General features: G+C 49.2%; 2 protein-coding genes across 2 annotated transcripts in view; one reads left to right on the top strand and one right to left on the bottom strand.

The window, feature by feature from the left end:
* LOC141178644 (uncharacterized) overlaps positions 1–19,683 on the top strand; it is a 1,052,471-nt gene that overhangs the window by 270,212 nt on the left and 762,576 nt on the right. The gene's annotated exons all lie outside the window — the stretch shown is intronic.
* Positions 1–19,683, bottom strand: part of LOC141178672 (uncharacterized) — a 43,711-nt gene that overhangs the window by 17,770 nt on the left and 6,258 nt on the right. Inside the window, exon 4 of the mRNA XM_073660560.1 lies at positions 4,771–4,821. Within this exon, the coding sequence (XP_073516661.1) occupies positions 4,771–4,821 (51 nt within the window). The remainder of the gene's footprint in view (positions 1–4,770; positions 4,822–19,683) is intronic.

Below are 19,683 nucleotides of genomic sequence, written 5' to 3' on the forward strand. Positions count from 1 at the left end.
GGGGCATAATGGGGGCATTACACTGTGGGGGCATCATACATCCTGCATAAGGGGCATAATGGGGGCATTATACTGTGTGGGGGGCATCATACATACTGGATAAGGGGCATAATGGGGGCATCATACATACTGCATAATGGGGGCATTACACTGTGGGGGGCGTCATACATCCTGCATAAGGGGCATAATGGGGGCATTACACTGTGGGGGGCATCATACATCCTGCAAAAGGGGCATAATGGGGGCATTACACTGTGTGAGGGCATCATACATCCTGCATAAGGGGCATAATGGGGGCATTACACAGTATGGGGGCATCATACATCCTGCATAAGGGGCATTACACTGTGTGGGGGCATCATACATCCAGCATAAGGGGCATAATGGGGGCATCATACATCCTGCATAAGGGGCATAATGGGGGCATTACACTGTGTGGGGGCATCATACATCCTGCATAATGGGGGCATCATACATCCTGCATAAGGGGCATAATGGGGGCATTACACTGTGTGGGGGCATCATACATCCTGCATAAGGGGCATAATGGGGGCATTACACTGTGTGAGGGCATCATACATCCTGCATAAGGGGCATAATGGGGGCATTACACATCCTGCATAAGGGGCATTACACTGTGTGGGGGCATCATACATACTGCACAAGGGGCATAATGGGGGCATCATACATCCTGCATAAGGGGCATAATGGGGGCATTACACTGTGCGGGGGCATCATACATACTGCATAAGGGGCATAATGGGGGCATTACACTGTGTGGGGGCATCATACATACTGTATAAGAGGCATAATGGGGGCATTACACTGTGTGGGGGCATCATACATACTGCACAAGGGGCATAATGGGGGCATTACACGGTGTGGGGGCATCATACATCCTGCATAAGAGGCATAATGAGGGCATTACACTGTGCGGGGGCATCATGCATACTGCATACGGGGCATTACACGGTGTGGGGGCATCATACATCCTGCATAAGGGGCATAATGAGGGCATTACACTGTGTGGTGGCATCATACATACTGTATAAGGGGCATAATGGGGGCATTACACGGTGTGGGGGCATAATGGGGGCATTACACATCCTGCATAAGGGGCATAATGGGGGCATTACACTGTGTGGGGGCATCATACATCCTGCATAAGGGGCATAATGGGGGCATTACACTGTGTGGGGGCATCATACATACTGCATAATGGGCATAATGGGGGCATCATACATCCTGCATAAGGGGCATAATGGGGGCATTACACTGTGTGGGGGCATCATACATACTGCATATGGGGCATAATGGGGGCATTACACTGTGTGGGGGCATCATACATCCTGCATAAGGGGCATAATGGGGGCATTACACTGTGTGGGGGCATCATACATACTGTATAAGGGGCATAATGGGGGCATTACACTGTGGGGGCATCATACATCCTGCATAAGGGGCATAATGGGGGCATTACACTGTGTGGGGCATCATACATCCTTTATAAGGGGCATAATGGGGGCATTACACGGTGTGGGGGCATCATACATCCTGCATAAGGGGCATAATGGGGGCATCATACATACTGTATAAGGGGCATAATGGGGGCATTACACTGTGGGGGCATCATACATCCTGCATAAGGGGCATAATGGGGGCATTATACTGTGTGGGGGGCATCATACATACTGGATAAGGGGCATAATGGGGGCATCATACATACTGCATAAGGGGCATAATGGGGGCATTACACTGTGGGGGGCGTCATACATCCTGCATAAGGGGCATAATGGGGGCATTACACTGTGGGGGGCATCATACATCCTGCAAAAGGGGCATAATGGGGGCATTACACTGTGTGAGGGCATCATACATCCTGCATAAGGGGCATAATGGGGGCATTACACAGTATGGGGGCATCATACATCCTGCATAAGGGGCATTACACTGTGTGGGGGCATCATACATCCAGCATAAGGGGCATAATGGGGGCATCATACATCCTGCATAAGGGGCATAATGGGGGCATTACACTGTGTGGGGGCATCATACATCCTGCATAATGGGGGCATCATACATCCTGCATAAGGGGCATAATGGGGGCATTACACTGTGTGGGGGCATCATACATCCTGCATAAGGGGCATAATGGGGGCATTACACTGTGTGAGGGCATCATACATCCTGCATAAGGGGCATAATGGGGGCATTACACATCCTGCATAAGGGGCATTACACTGTGTGGGGGCATCATACATCCAGCATAAGGGGCATAATGGGGGCATCATACATCCTGCATAAGGGGCATAATGGGGGCATTACACTGTGAGGGGACATCATACATACTGCATAATGGGCATAATGGGGGCATCATACATCCTGCATAAGGGGCATAATGGGGGCATTACACTGTGTGGGGGTATCATACATCCTGCATAAGGGGCATAATGGGGGCATTACACTGTGTGGGGGCATCATACATACTGTATAAGGGGCATAATGGGGGCATTACACTGTGGGGGCATCATACATCCTGCATAAGGGGCATAATGGGGGCATTATACTGTGTGGGGGGCATCATACATACTGGATAAGGGGCATAATGGGGGCATCATACATCCTGCATAAGGGGCATAATGGGAGCATTACACTGTGGGGGGCGTCATACATCCTGCATAAGGGGCATAATGGGGGCATTAACACTGTGTGGGGGCATCATACATACAGCATAAGGGGCATAATGGGGGCATTACACTGTGGGGGGCATCATACATCCTGCAAAAGGGGCATAATGGGGGCATTACACTGTGTGAGGGCATCATACATCCTGCATAAGGGGCATAATGGTGGCATTACACTGTGTGGGGGCATCATACATCCTGCATAAGGGGCATTACACTGTGTGGGGGCATCATACATACAGCATAAGGGGCATAATGGGGGCATCATACATCCTGCATAAGGGGCATAATGGGGGCATTACACTGTGTGGGGGCATCATACATCCTGCATAAGGGGCATAATGGGGGCATCATACATCCTGCATAAGGGGCATAATGGGGGCATCATACATCCTGCATAAGGGGCATAATGGGGGCATTACACTGTGTGGGGGCATCATACATACTGCATATGGGGCATAATGGGGGCATTACACTGTGTGGGGGCATCATACATCCTGCATAAGGGGCATAATGGGGGCATTACACTGTGTGGGGGCATCATACATACTGTATAAGGGGCATAATGGGGGCATTACACTGTGGGGGCATCATACATCCTGCATAAGGGGCATAATGGGGGCATTACACTGTGTGGGGCATCATACATCCTTTATAAGGGGCATAATGGGGGCATTACACGGTGTGGGGGCATCATACATACCGTATAAGGGGCATAATGGGGGCATCATACATACTGCATAAGGGTAATAATGGGGGCATTACACATACTGCATAATGGGCATAATGGGAGCATTACACTGTGGGGGGCGTCATACATCCTGCATAAGGGGCATAATGGGGGCATTAACACTGTGTGGGGGCATCATACATACAGCATAAGGGGCATAATGGGGGCATTACACTGTGGGGGGCATCATACATCCTGCAAAAGGAGCATAATGGAGGCATTACACTGTGTGAGGGCATCATACATCCTGCATAAGGGGCATAATGGGGGCATTACACTGTATGGGGGCATCATACATCCTGCATAAGGGGCATTACACTGTGTGGGGGCATCATACATCCAGCATAAGGGGCATAATGGGGGCATCATACATCCTGCATAAGGGGCATAATGGGGGCATTACACTGTGTGGGGGCATCATACATCCTGCATAAGGGGCATAATGGGGGCATCATACATCCTGCATAAGGGGCATAATGGGGGCATTACACTGTGTGGGGCATCATACATCCTTTATAAGGGGCATAATGGGGGCATTACACTGTGTGGGGGCATCATACATCCTGCATAAGGGGCATAATGGGTGCATTATACTGTGTGGGGGGCATCATACATACCGTATAAGGGGCATAATGGGGGCATCATACATACTGCATAAGGGTAATAATGGGGGCATTACACTGTGGGGGGCGTCATACATCCTGCATAAGGGGCATAATGGGGGCATTACACATCCTGCATAAGGGGCATTACACTGTGTGGGGGCATCATACATCCAGCATAAGGGGCATAATGGGGGCATCATACATCCTGCATAAGGGGCATAATGGGGGCATTACACTGTGTGGGGGCATCATACATCCTGCATAAGGGGCATAATGGGGGCATTACACTGTGTGGGGGCATCATACATCCTGCATAAGGGGCATAATGGGGGCATTACACTGTGTGGGGGCATCAGACATACTGTATAAGGGGCATAATGGGGGCATTACACGGTGTGGGGGCTTCATACATCCTGCATAAGGGGCATAATGGGGGCATTACACTGTGTGGGGGCATCAGACATACTGTATAAGGGGCATAATGGGGGCATTACACTGTGTGGGGGCATCATACATACTGTATAAGGGGCATAATGGGGGCATTACACTGTGGGGCAGTAAAGGGGTTCTGTACTATAAGAACAATACGTTTCCTCCCTTCCTGTCTCCATAGTTGGGTCGTATGTATCTATTACAGGAAACAGAACAAAAACCTTATGATTCTTATAAAGGGGCAACACAAGACTCCAAAAGAGTCTCGGTGCTGAAGGGGTTAATGCCCCCTGCGCCCAGTAATGGGGTCTCCACATACCTCCACCTGCAGAGCCGCCACCACATATATGGCTGCTCTGTGCGCACAGGAGCTGTGATGAGGTCACAGGAGGGGAGGAGTCAGGGGTCACATGATCAGGGGCCTCAGTGGATGCAGGACTCTGCTGTGCTGGTTGTCATGGTGCTGGATGAGCTGAAGTTTATGTGTGGGGTCAGGAGGGGTTTACAGTGTAGATGTAGCAGAGCCGCGTGTGTACGAGGTGTACGGAGCAGATCCGCGCGTGTACGAGGTGTACGGAGCAGAGCCGCGTGTGTACGAGGTGTACGGCGCGGAGCCGCGTGTGTACGAGGTGTACGGAGCGGAGCCGCGTGTGTACGAGGTGTACGGAGCGGAGCCGCGTGTGTACGAGCTGTACGGAGCAGAGCCGCGTGTGTACGAGGTGTACGGAGCGGAGCCGCGTGTGTACGAGGTGTACGGAGCAGAGCCGCGCGTGTACGAGGTGTACGGAGCAGAGCCGCGTGTGTACGAGGTGTACGGAGCGGAGCCGCATGTGTACGAGGTGTACGGAGCGGAGCCGCGTGTGTACGAGGTGTACGGAGCGGAGCCGCGTGTGTACGAGCTGTACGGAGCAGAGCCGCGTGTGTACGAGGTGTACGGAGCGGAGCCGCGTGTGTACGAGGTGTACGGAGCGGAGCCATGTGTGTACGAGGTGTACGGAGCAGAGCCGTGTGTGTACGAGGTGTACGGAGCAGAGCAGTGTGTGTACGAGGTGTACGGAGCGGAGCCGCGTGTGTACGAGGTGTACGGAGCGGAGCCGCGTGTGTACGAGGTGTACGGAGCACAGCCGCGTGTGTACGAGGTGTACGGAGCGGAGCCGCGTGTGTACGAGGTGTACGGAGCAGAGCCGCGTGTGTACGAGGTGTACGGAGCAGAGCCGCGTGTGTACGAGGTGTACGGAGCAGAGCCGCGTGTGTACGAGGTGTACGGAGCAGAGCCGCGCGTGTACGAGGTGTACGGAGCAGAGCCGCGCGTGTACGAGGTGTACGGAGCGTAGCCATGTGTGTACGAGGTGTACAGAGCGGAGCCATGTGTGTACGAGGTGTACGGAGCGGAGGTGTACGGAGCGGAGGTGTACGGAGCGGAGCCACGTGTGTACGAGGGGTATGGAGCAGAGCCGTGTGTGTATGGAGCGGAGCCGCGCGTGTATGAAGTGTACGGAGCGGAGCTGTGTGCGTACGAGGTGTACGGAGCGGAGCCATACGTGTACGAGGTGTACGGAGCGGAGCCACGTGTGTACGAGGTGTACAGAGCGGAGCCACGTGTGTACGAGGTGTACAGGGCGGAGCCACGCGTGTACGAGGCTTACGGAGCAGAGCCGCGCGTGTACGAGGTGTACGGAGCAGAGCCGTGTATGTATGGAGCGGAGCCGTGTGTGTACGAGGTGTACGGAGCGGAGACTTGTGTGTACGAGGTGTACGGAGCGGAGCCGCGTGTGCACGAGGTGTATGGAGCGGAGTCACATGTCTATGAGGTGTACGGAGCGGAGCCGCGTGTGTACGAGGTGTATGGAGCAGAGCCGCAGGTGTACGGAGCGGAGCTGTGTGCGTATGAGGTGTATGGAGCAGAGCCACGTGTGTACGAGGTGTACGGAGCGGAGCTGTGTGCGTACGAGGTGTACGGAGCGGAGCCACGTGTGTACGACGTGTATGGAGCGGAGCCGTGTGTGTACGAGGTGTACGGAGCGGAGCCGCGCGTCTATGAGGTGTACGGAGCGGAGCATCGTGTGTACGAGGTGTACGGAGCGGAGCCGTGTGTTTACGAGGTGTACGGAGCAGAGCCGTGTGTGTACGAGGTGTACGGAGAGGAACCGCGTGTGTACGAGGTGTACGGAGCGGAGCCGTGTGTACGAGGTGTACAGAGCGGAGCCACGCGTCTACGAGGTGTACGGAGTGGAGCCGCATGTGTACGAGGTGTACGGAGCGGAGCCGCGTGTGTTCGAGGTTTTTCCCTCGTATCTTCACCATTTGGCTGTGTGACAATAATATTACATTTGTTCACCTACCATGCCGGCAGGTCCTATATTAGGCAGGTCCTATATTAGGCAGCTCCACCCACCGCTCTCTGCTGAATGTTGGTTGCTGGGCAGTTCACTCTGCTAGTGTCCAGTTTGTTGCTCCTGTTATACCTCGCACTCATGTCTCCGACTCTTCCACCAGCTGCTGCGGTCCTGGGGACTACCATTGAGTAGTACCCGATGTCTACCAGCAGCCCATCCTATCCTCTCCACCAGAGGCTCTAGTGAAGACCTGGTAGACACCTGGTTATGCCCCTCCAGGGTAAGCCCGGCCCGTGGCGCTGTGGGTCCACATCCACTAGCGTTACACCAAGTAACTGTGTGTACAATTACGGTGGCACAGCCTAATCATAGGTATAGGGGAACCTCCGCAGATGACCGTGCTGTTACTGAAAATCCATATACAAAGATTAAGGCCACATTCACATGTTCAGTATTTGGTCAGTATTTTACAACAAAATTTGTAAGCTAAAACCTATTCTTTATAGTTCATCTCTATTTGCAAATCCCTTCACTGGCTCCCAATTGCCCAGCGTATCCAGTTCAATCTACTAACACTGACCTACAAAGCCATCCATAACCTTTCTCCTCTGTTCATCTCTGAACTAATCTCCCGATATATTCCCTCATGTAATCTCCGGTCCTCCCAAGACCCCCTTTTCTTCTCCACACTTCGCTTCTCACCCAATTGCCTCCAAGACTTCTCCCGAATATCCCCCATCTTCTGGAATTCTGTGCCTCAACATGTCTGATTATCTGCCACATTCGGATCCTTCAGATGGAACTTGAAAACCCATGTCTTCAAGAAATCTTACAACCTGCAATGACCTCGCTGCCGCCTCACCACCACCAGAGCTGCTGCAACCCCCCAACCTACTGTCTCCTTCCCCACCATCCTATAAATGTAAGCCCGCAAGGGCAGGGTCCTCTTCCCTCTGTACCAGTCTATCATTGTTAGGTCATTTACTGTAAGTGATATCTGTATTTTGTGTGTAACCCTTTCTCATGTACAGCACCGTGGAATCAATGGCGCTATATAAATAATAATATTTCAGTCTGATTTTCCTGGATATTTAAGACCATTTAAGCGGACCCGTATATACATTAATCTACTTATCCCTCTTATTCTATTGTTTTTTATGCATATAAGAATTGTTCTTGGGTACACACCTAATATGTTTGCATGTGTAACTTTAGGTACATATTCTATATATATATATATATATATATATATATATATATATTTATTATATTTCACATTGCACTTTATTTCTCATGCACCTTATTCATAGACAACTAATTCTGTCATATGTGCTTTTGTGTATATATGTACATTTGTATTCTATATAGACACAATTCTGAATGCATTTTATTTCTATAGGTATTTCATGTATGTACACGAATCATGTTTTCCATACATTTACACATTCACTTACAAAATTATAACCTTTCACATAACTTTAACACTTTTTTGTTTTACGATGTGATTTATCCATATTTTTTATGTAATAATATTCACTTTATACACAACATATGTGTTACTGTTTATGTGTATATGGGAATTCTTGTATTTATAATTGTTCATAACCTCTGTAAAACAATTGTTCTTAATTCAGTATGTCTCCATGTATATATTTGTTGGTTTATTTACCATCCTTTTTCTGACCCCGGACCTTTCTTTATATTATCTGCACGTTCCCGGCATGGGCGCAGGAGTCTTTCGGACCCACTGGCGGTGTCACTTGCCGCGTCTATCTGAGCCTGGAGCGGATCACGTGACTGGCTCCCGATCATGTGACTCATCATGTGGTCGTGAACACACGTCATCTACACCAGCCCCTCGGATGACTTGGCCTCGGGGTTTTGGATTGGCTACATGCGCCGCTCATGTTCCGGATTCAATTTAATATATGGCCATTTACTATTGGTGGTCCTGGCTGATATTTAACCCCTTTACAACCTATGATGTACAGGTACGTCATAGGTCGCTTCCCCCTTTTTAATGCAGACTCCGGTGCTGAGCCTGCATCTTTTCCCACACATGACCACTGATCTGATCAGCTGTCATGTGCCCCTAACAACTGCGGGTGGAATCTCGATCGGGTTTCTGATGTGTTCCCGTCCGGGGGCCTACTGCTTTAATTAAAATATTTCCCCCCTTCCCTGATGAAGGCTGTATGCCAACAGGCGTGTTGGGACCTGGCGCCATTTAAAGGGGTCTGAATACTTTCCGTACCCGTTGTATATATCAGCATTATCCACCGACACACTGTCAAATGTGATTGGGATATAGCACAACACATACTGTAAGTCAGTTTGTGGCAACCTCCCCCCTTTTTTTCCTTCTCACCAGCACTGGGATCATATCTCTGTGAGCGCATCACTTTAAAATAGACACTTTTTGATTATCCACTTTATTTTAACCCTTTTTATTTTTAATTTCAGGACAGTTAAACACATGTATTTCCTCTTCATTTTACAATAAATATGCAAGTATATAACGTGATACACAGTATTTTGACATGTGACTGTACATACCCCTCCCTCTGCTCTAAGCGTCTTTTTATAATTTTTCTGTATTGAAATCATGTACGTCTGTATTACCTTATTATTTATGTATGGCTGTACTGAAGGAGTCAGTGGACTCTGAAACGCGTTGACAATAAACCTACAATTTTATCATACCACTAATTGTGTCATATTCCAGAGAGCGCAAAAACACTTCCAATCCTGCTACATAAACCTACCGTCTCATGGAAGCTGCTGCATCTGGTTTTCAGGATCTATAACGGTTTTGTCTCACACAGCCTCATAAGGTGAGTGGTTCTACCTTTAATTATCAACCTTTTAATGTGGATAAGAAGACCCTATTCCACTTTTACATTTCTTTACAATTTGTTAATAACACATATAGTTTCTCCCTGTCTGAGTTATTTTTAATGGTCAACAAAATACGATTTTCCAGTAATTCATATTTCACACTCTAGGTATGATAATGGCTTCTCTGTGTGGGATTTTTGATGTTTAAAGGGATTGTTCACTACTTGGACAACCCCTTCTCATTCCTCATGTTTGATCCTGTTAAAATAAAAACACCTAAACTAATCTCCCATGCCGCCACTGTTCCAGCGGCATCGGCACTTGCATTCCCGGGGCTCATGTGAGGTTGTTACGTCTTATGACCCCTGCGCCCAATCAGTGCTTGTGCCACTGTCCCCACCTTCGCACTAATCCAACATCCTGAGTAAGTCAGAAAGCAGCTGCAGCCCTGGCTTCCTGTTGATGTTCAATACGTTCAAAGATGGGAAGAGTGAAGCTGATTGGGCACAGGGCTCGTGTGATGTAACAAGCCTATGTGAGCCACCAAAAAGGTAGTTGCTGACACCGCTGGAACATCAGAAGCATGGAACGGGAGATTGAGTGCTTTTATTTATTTTTTTTAATTTAATTTGTTTTATTAAACAATTTTATAAACAATTATACATTGCATTTGGTAATAGAAAGCATCCAGAGACATCACATCAACACAGATTTACATCTCTTACATCAATGAGAACACATTAAAATAAACTGGTCGGATGGGTTATCGCATGCATATAAATAATTTCTTTGCCCTGTGGATGTCGCATCTTCTGGATTTATATAAAAAGGAGAAAAAAAAGGGTATTTTCCTAATTAGGACACAATCCAAACTTTGAACCCTCAACCACAACTTATCAAACTTGTGCTGTCTTTATCCTTTCCATGCTCAGATTGACTCTCATCGTAATATATATGGATCTAAATGTCTGCCCCTATAAGCAAACTCTTTGTCACTTATAACTTGTGGTTTTCTATTTATTCTCACACCCCTTTCAAATTTACTCTCCCACCTCAAACCCTTTGCCTAAGTAGAGACCGTAAGACACGAAGAATTCCAATAGTCCCATATTTTGGAAAATTTTAATGGATAACCTCTGTTTTGGTATACTATCTTTTCGAATGGGATGATGGAGTTTAACCAGTGCGATCCAAGATGGCAATGTTGGCTGTGTATTGCCCATCCATCTCAGTGCCAACAATTTCCTGGCCAAAAATAAGGTTTCTATAAAAAAAAATCTTAATATAATGATCCCAGGCATCATCCTCCATTACCCCAAAAAAGGCAAATCAATGGATCACATGGAATTGGGATGGATACTAAGGAAGATAATAAAGAGGTTACTTCCTGCCAGAAGGACCCAATAATGGAGCAGTCCCAAATTAAATGAACAAAGTCAGAATCTATGGTATGACATCGTAAACATTCTGAATTAGAGGAACGCCCCATTTGATATGGTCTGAGGGGTGTGAGGTATGACTGGTGATGAATAATATATAGCTGCATCAGCTTATTATTGACGGAGGGGGAGACAAAGGACGGGGACTCCAAAACTTCCTCCCATTCCTCCTCCCCCATATTCGGAATTAGAAGTCTCCACTTATTTTTTGTAAAGGGTTCCGATCTAAGCCTGTTGATAGCAAGTATGTATACAAGCTGGATATAAGACCTTGTGGACCTTGAGATTTAACCCCTTAAGCCCCGCGGGTGGTTTGCACGTTAATGACCGGGCCAATTTTTACAATTCTGACCACTGTCACTTTATGAGGTAATTACTCTGGAACGCTTCAACGGATCCCCCTGATTCTGAGAATGTTTTTTCGTGACATATTGTACTTCATGATTGTGGAAAAATTTCTTCGATATCACTTGCGTTTATTTGTGAAAAAAATGGAAATTTGGCGAAAATTTTGAAAATTTTGCAATTTTCAAAATTTGAATTTTTAATCCCTGAAATCAGAGCGATATGTCACACAAAAGAGTTAATAAATAACATTTCCCACATGTCTACTTTACATCAGCACAATTTTGGAACCAAAATTTTTTTTTGTTAGGGAGCTATAAGGGTTAAAAGTTGACCAGCGATTTCTCATTTTTCCAACAAAATTTACAAAAACATTTTTTTAGGGACCACATCACATTTGAAGTCACTTTGAGAGGTCTTTATGACAGAAAATACCCAAAAGTGACACCATTCTAAAAACTGCACCCCTCAAGGTGCTCAAAACCACATTCAAGAACTTTATTAACCCTTCAGGTGCTTCACAGGAATTTTTTGAATGTGGAAGAAAAAAATGAACATTTAACTTTTTTCACAAAAATGTTACTTTAGACCCAATTTTTTTTATTTTCACAGGGGTAACAAGAAAAAATGGACCCCAAAATTTGTTGTGCAATTTCCCCTGGGCACGCAGATACCCAATATTTGGGGAAAAAACACTGTTTGGGCGCACGGCAGGGCTCGGAAGGGAAGGAGCGCCATTTGACTTTTTGATTGTAAAATTTGCTTGAATAATTAGCGGACGCCATGTTGTGTTTGGAGAGCCCATGTGTGCCCAAACTTTGGAGCTCCCCCACAAGTGACCCCATTTTGGAAACTAGACCCCCCAAGGCACCTTTCTAGATGCATAGTGAGCACTTGGAACCCCCAGGTGCTTCACAAATTGATTCGTAACAATGAAAAAGTGAAAAAAAAAAACACTTTTTCATTTTTATGAATCAATTTGTGAAGCACCTGAGGGTTCCAAGTGCTCACAATGCATCTAGATAGGTGCCTTGGGGGGTCTAGTTTCCAAAATGGGGTCACTTGTGGGGGAGCTCCAATGTTTGGGCACACAGCGGCTCTCCAAACGCAACATGGTGTCGCTAACAATTTGAGCCGATTTTCCGTTAAATTTGTTAGAGGACACCATGTTGCATTTAGAGAGTCCCTGTGTGCCCAAACATCGGAGCTCCCCCACAAGTGACCCCATTTTGGAAACTAGACCCCCCAAGGCACCTATCTAGATGCATAGTGAGCACTTGGAACCCCCAGGTGCTTCACAAATTGATTCGTAACCATGAAAAAGTGAAAAAAAAAACACTTTTTCATTTTTATGAATCAATTTGTGAAGCACCTGAGGGTTCCAAGTGCTCACTATGCATCTAGATAGGTGCCTTGGGTGGTCTAGTTTCCAAAATGGGGTCACTTGTGGGGGAGCTCCAATATTTGGGCACACAGCGGCTCTCTAAATGCAACATGGTGTCCGCTAACAAATTTAACGCAAAATTGGCTCAAATTGTTAGCGACACCATGTTGCGTTTGGAGAGCCGCTGTGTGCCCAAACATTGGAGCTCCCCCACAAGTGACCCCATTTTGGAAACTAGACCCCCCAAGGCACCTATCTAGATGCATAGTGAGCACTTGGAACCCCCAGGTGCTTCACAAATTGATTCGTAACAATGAAAAAGTGAAAAAAAAACACTTTTTCATTTTTATAAATCAATTTGTGAAGCACCTGAGGGTTCCAAGTGCTCACAATGCATCTAGATAGGTGCCTTGGGGGGTCTAGTTTCCAAAATGGGGTCACTTGTGGGGGAGCTCCAATGTTTGGGCACACAGCGGCTCTCCAAACGCAACATGGTGTCGCTAACAATTTGAGCCAATTTTGCGTTAAATTTGTTAGTGGACACCATGTTGCATTTAGAGAGCCGCTGTGTGCCCAAATATTGGAGCTCCCCCACAAGTGACCCCATTTTGGAAACTAGACCACCCAAGGCACCTATCTAGATGCATAGTGAGCACTTGGAACCCTCAGGTGCTTCACAAATTGATTCATAAAAATGAAAAAGTGTTTTTTTTTTCACTTTTTCATTGTTACGAATCAATTTGTGAAGCACCTGGGGGTTCCAAGTGCTCGCTATGCATCTAGATAGGTGCCTTGGGGGGTCTAGTTTCCAAAATGGGGTCACTTGTGGGGGAGCTCCAATGTTTGGGCACACAGGGACTCTCTAAATACAACATGGTGTCCTCTAACAAATTTAACGGAAAATCGGCTCAAATTGTTAGCGACACCATGTTGCGTTTGGAGAGCCGCTGTGTGCCCAAACATTGGAGCTCCCCCACAAGTGACCCCATTTTGGAAACTAGACCCCCCAAGGCACCTATCTAGATGCATTGTGAGCACTTGGAACCCTCAGGTGCTTCACAAATTGATTTATAAAAATGAAAAAGTGTTTTTTTTTTCACTTTTTCATTGTTACGAATCAATTTGTGAAGCACCTGGGGGTTCCAAGTGCTCACTATGCATCTAGATAGGTGCCTTGGGGGGTCTAGTTTCCAAAATGGGGTCACTTGTGGGGGAGCTCCAATGTTTGGGCACACAGCGGCTCTCCAAACGCAACATGGCGTCGCTAACAATTTGAGCCAATTTTGCGTTAAATTTGTTAGCGGACACCATGTTGCATTTAGAGAGCCGCTGTGTGCCCAAATATTGGAGCTCCCCCACAAGTGACCCCATTTTGGAAACTAGACCACCCAAGGCACCTATCTAGATGCATAGTGAGCACTTGGAACCCTCAGGTGCTTCACAAATTGATTCATAAAAATGAAAAAGTGTTTTTTTTTTCACTTTTTCATTGTTACGAATCAATTTGTGAAGCACCTGGGGGTTCCAAGTGCTCACTATGCATCTAGATAGGTGCCTTGGGGGGTCTAGTTTCCAAAATGGGGTCACTTGTGGGGGAGCTCCAATGTTTGGGCACACAGGGTCTCTTCAAATGCAACATGGTATCCGCTAACAATTTGAGCCGACAATTTGTTAGCGGATACCATGTTGCATTTGAAGAGTCCCTGTGTGCCCAAACATTGGAGCTCCCCCACAAGTGACCCCATTTTGGAAACTAGACCCCCAAAGGCACCTATCTAGATGCATAATGAGCACTTGGAACCCCAGGTGCTTCACAAATTGATTCGTAAAATTGAATAAGTGAAAAAAAAACACTTTTTCATTTTTATGGATCAATTTGTGAAGCACCTGGGGGTTCCAAGTGCTCACTATGCATCTAGATCGGTGCCTTGGGGGGTCTAGTTTCCAAAATGGGGTCACTTGTGGGGGAGCTCCAATGTTTAGACACACAGGATCTCTCCAAACGCGACATGGTTCCAATTTGTTAGAGGACACCATGTTGCGTTTCGAGAGCCCCTGTGTGTCTAAACATTGGAGCTCCCCCACAGGTGACCCCATTTTGGAAACTAGACCCCCCAGGGAACTTATATAGATGTGTGGTGAGCCCATTGAACCCCCAGGTGCCTCTCAGAAAATCATAATGTTGACTTGTGAAAATAAAAAAAAAACATTTTTTCCACAAAAATGCAAAAAAATATATTTTCACAAGGGTACTAGGAGAAATTGCACCCCATAAGTTGTTGTGCAATTTCTCCTGAGTACTCATATACCCCATGTGTTGGAAAAAAACTACTGTTTGGGCGCATGTAAGGGCTCGGAAGGGAAGGAGTGACGCTTTTGAACGCAGACTTTGATGGAATGGTCTGCGGGCGTCATGTCATGTTCTCAGAGCCCTTGATGTGCCTAAACAGTGAAATGCCTAACAAGTGCCCCCTTTTTGGTAGTGTTAGTTGATTTTTGAATTTTGTAATGTAGTGTTATACATCAGTTGTGTAGGACAATCTGACGAACACTACACAACTGATGTATGACAACCTGACGAACACTACGTCAGCTGTGCAGTGTTCGTCAGGTTGTTATACTTCAGAAATTAATTCAATAGTCCATCGAAGTATGGTACCTTTTGAAGCAGTCTTTCATACACAGGCCAGGTTTGTCAGGGCAGGTGTCACATTGATAAATGGTGTCCTTGCGTATTCCACTTTTATAACACACTCGGCACCTCTTTTGTGACTTTCCTTTTTTTCCGCTGTGAGGGATCTGCCCTGGGAAATGCTGGCCTGGTACAATTCTTGGTCCTTCAATTCCAGAAGTACTGGGGCCCTCTCTGTCACCGCTGCCAAATATCAGGGCCTTGATAACTGTTTCCTGAAACTGAAGGTGCGACGCAGAAGTCTGGCCTGCACATTGTGACAGAAGGAAAGCATTGTGCATTGCCATCTGTACAATGCGCACGGCCAGCTTCTTGTACCACACTCTGGACTTTCTCAAAGCACTGTATGGCTGGAGGACTTGATCAGAGAGATCAACTCCCCCCATGTACTTGTTGTACTCCACTACACAGTCTGGTTTGACGACCTGTGTAGTGGAACCTCGTACAGTGCTGAGTGTGCTGCCATCACCATGTATGGTGGTCAAGAAAAGGACATCCCTTTTGTCCTTGTACTTGACCATCAACAGGTGGTCGCTACATTGGGCTCTGCTCTCACCCCTCTTGAGCAGCTGCCCAATTAGCGTCTTTGGGAGGCCTTTCTGAATTTTGCGGACAGTACCGCAGGCTGCGGTACGTCGCGCAGAGAGGGACTGGAAGAGCGGGATACTTGTATAAAAGTTATCCACGTAGAGGTGATAACCTTTATCAAGCAGTGGGTGCACCAAGTCCCACACAATTTTCCCACTCACTCCCAGAACAGGGGGGCATTCAGGGGGTTCAATCCGGGAGTCCTTCCCTTCATAAACTCTAAACTTGTGAGTGTATCCTGAGGTACTCTCACAAAGTTTATACAGCTTGATCCCGTACCTTGCCCTCTTACTGGGCAGGTACTGCCGGAATCCAAGCCGCCCCTTAAAAGAAATTAAGGACTCATCCACACAAATGTCCCTTTGGGGCACGTACACTTCACCAAACTTGTTGTTGAAGTGTTCGATGACCGGCCGAACTTTGAAAAGACGATCAAAGTTCGGGTCATCGCGTGCAGGACACCTTGCATTATCTTGGTAATGCAAGAACTTGTAGATGGCCTGAAAACGTGTCCGGGGCATGACCATTCGGAACACTGGAGTGTTATACAAAACGTCAACACTCCAGTATTGCCGAAGCTCGGGCTTCTTCAAGATCCCCATAAGAAGGATCAGGCCCCAAAACTTCATCATTTCTACTGCGTCTACAGGAGACCAGTTAGAAAATGATGAAGAGGGGTTTTGTTCTAAAAATTGATGAGCATATAAATTAGTTTGGCCCACCATGAGGTTTATAAAATCCTCAGAGAAAAAGACTTTGAAAAAGTCTATTTCTGTGAGGCCGGTGGTGTCAAACTTGATTCCTGATTCCGCTACGAAATCAGGAATCAGCGGCTCATAATTTTCGGGGGGCGAAGTCCATATAGGCTCAGTAGTGGGGGGCGCTGGAACATCTCTCCTGCGACGACGGCGGGGCGGGCCAGCAGAACCTGAGGAAGAGGAGGAAGAAGAGAAGGAGGAAGACGACGAGGAGTCGGAAAAACAAAGAAATGTGGGATCCTCACCCTCACTGTCAGTGTCGGAGGCAAGAATAGCGTATGCCTCCTCCGCTGAATAATGAGTTTGGGATGAGCTGGACATTGTTTGTTATGTATGTGCTGCGTGTGTGTCAATTCTTTGAGAGTGTGTGTGTGTCAGTACTTTATTTAGAGTGTGTGGAAAAAGGAAATACTGTATGTGGTGCAAACAGCGAGCACGAGTGTGGATTGGTGAACTATGCCACCGATCAATACTCGGCGGCTGCTGGATGTGCGCACAAATGTGTGGGGAGTGGGAAGAGGGGAATTGTGTTGGATGAGGGGAGATCAGATTACTTACCAAAGTCCTCTCTGTTCTTTCAGGACCGGGAGCCCGTAGCAGGAGCCCGGCGCTGGTGACCAGGAGCCCGGCGCTGGTGACCGGGAGCCCGGAGCAGGAGACCGGGAGCCCGGAGCAGGAGACCGGGAGCCCGGAGCAGGAGACCGGGAGCCCGGAGCAGGAGACCGGGGGCCCCGCGCTGGTGACCGGGAGCCCGGAGCAGGAGACCGGGAGCCCGGAGCAGGAGACCGGGGGCCCGGAGCAGGAGACCGGGAGCCCGGAGCAGGAGACCGGGAGCCCGGAGCAGGAGACCGGCGCTGGTGACCGGGAGCCCGGAGCAGGAGACCGGGGGCCCGGAGCAGGAGACCAGCGCTGGTGACCGGGAGCCCGGAGCAGGAGACCGGGGGCCCGGAGCAGGAGACCGGGAGCCCGGAGCAGGAGACCGGCGCTGGTGACCGGGAGCCCAGAGCAGGAGACCGGGGGCCCGGAGCAGGAGACCGGGAGCCCGGAGCAGGAGACCGGGGGCCCGGAGCAGGAGACCGGGGGCCCGGAGCAGGAAGACGGGAGCCCGGAGCAGGAAGACGGGAGCCCGGAGCAGGAAGACAGGAGCCCGGAGCAGGAAGACAGGAGCCCGGAGCAGGAAGACGGGAGCTCGGAGCAGGAGACCAGGAGCACGGAGCAGGAGACTGGTACTGGAGCTGGAGATCAGAAGCAAAAGAATTAACAGGGACACTGGGGTGAGGCGGATTGGGATGGGAAGGGGGGTAAAAAGACAGGGAAGTGGGAAGAGGGGTAAAAAGACAGGAGAGTGGGAAGAGGGGGATTGGGGTGGATGAGGGGAGATCAGAGATGGACTTACCAAAGGGTCAGCAGGACTGGAACAGAAGACCCAGAGCAGGAGCCTGGGAGCCCGGAGCAGGAGACCAGGAACCCGGAGCAGGAGACCAGGAACCCGGAGCAGGAGACCAGGAGCCCGGTGCAGGAGACCAGGAGCCCGGTGCAGGAGACCAGGAGCCCGGTGCAGGAGACCAGGAGCCCGGTGCAGGAGACCGGTACTGGAGCTGGAGATCATAAGCAAAAGAATTAACAGGGACACTGGGGTGGGAAGGGGGGTTAAAAGACAGGGGAGTGGGAAGAGGAGTAAAAAGACAGGGGAGTGGGAAAAGGGGGAAGAGGGGGATTGGGGTGGATGAGGGGAGATCAGAGATGGACTTACCAAAGGGTCAGCAGGACTGGAACAGAAGACCCAGAGCAGGAGACCAGGAACCTGGAGCAGGAGACCAGGAACCCGGAGCAGGAGCCCGGAGCAGGAGACCAGGAGCCCGGTGCAGGAGACCAGGAGCCCGGTGCAGGAGACCAGGAGCCCGGTGCAGGAGACCAGGAGCCCGGTGCAGGAGACCAGGAGCCCGGTGCAGGAGACCAGGAGCCCGGTGCAGGAGACCGGTACTGGAGCTGGAGAACAGAAGCAAAAGAATTAACAGGGACACTGGGGTGGGAAGAGGGGTAAAAAGACAGGGGAGTGGGAAGAGGGGGAAGAGGGGGATTGGGGTGGATGAGGGGAGATCAGAGATGGACTTACCAAAGGGTCAGCAGGACTGGAACAGAAGACCCAGAGCAGGAGACCAGGAACCCGGAGCAGGAGACCAGGAGCCCGGAGCAGGAGACCAGGAGCCCGGAGCAGGAGACCAGGAGCCCGGAGCAGGAGACCAGGAGCCCGGTGCAGGAGACCAGGAGCCCGGTGCAGGAGACCAGGAGCCCGGTGCAGGAGACCAGGAGCCTGGCGCTGGTGACCAGGAGCCTGGCGCTGGTGACCAGGAGCCCGGCGCTGGTGACCGGGAGTGGAGCTGGAGACTCGGACCAGAGCTGGAGACCGCTGCAGGACGCAGAAAAAAAGGTAAGGGGGGGTAAAAAGAGGGGGGAGGGGGGATTGGGGTGGATGAGGGGAGAACACACTTACCAAAGTCTTCTCTGCAGGATCAGCAGCAGGCTCTGGAGCAGGAACCACAGCAGGTCAGGAGCAGAAGATCCAGGAGCTGGAGCAGAAGATCCAGGACGCTGGAACAGAAGATCCAGGAGCAGCGGCAGCAGCAGCGACTGGAACAGTGAGAATATTCTGTGGCACTACAAGGCCCAGCACAGACACATCAGATGTGATCGCTCTGTAGAAATCCTCACCAAATGTGAGGGTCTGCAGGGCGGTCACAGGGTGATGATGGGGTGGTGACAGGTGGAGGTAATCTGATTGGAGCAATCATTGATGACATCGATCGCTCCAATCAGAGTACCTGAATACAGGTGACCAGGCGGTCACAGGG

This window comes from Phyllobates terribilis, unplaced genomic scaffold (genome assembly GCF_046119375.1).
Source record: "Phyllobates terribilis strain yellow unplaced genomic scaffold, ASM4611937v1 Scaffold_29__1_contigs__length_15306474, whole genome shotgun sequence".
Taxonomy (NCBI): Eukaryota; Metazoa; Chordata; class Amphibia; order Anura; family Dendrobatidae; genus Phyllobates; species Phyllobates terribilis.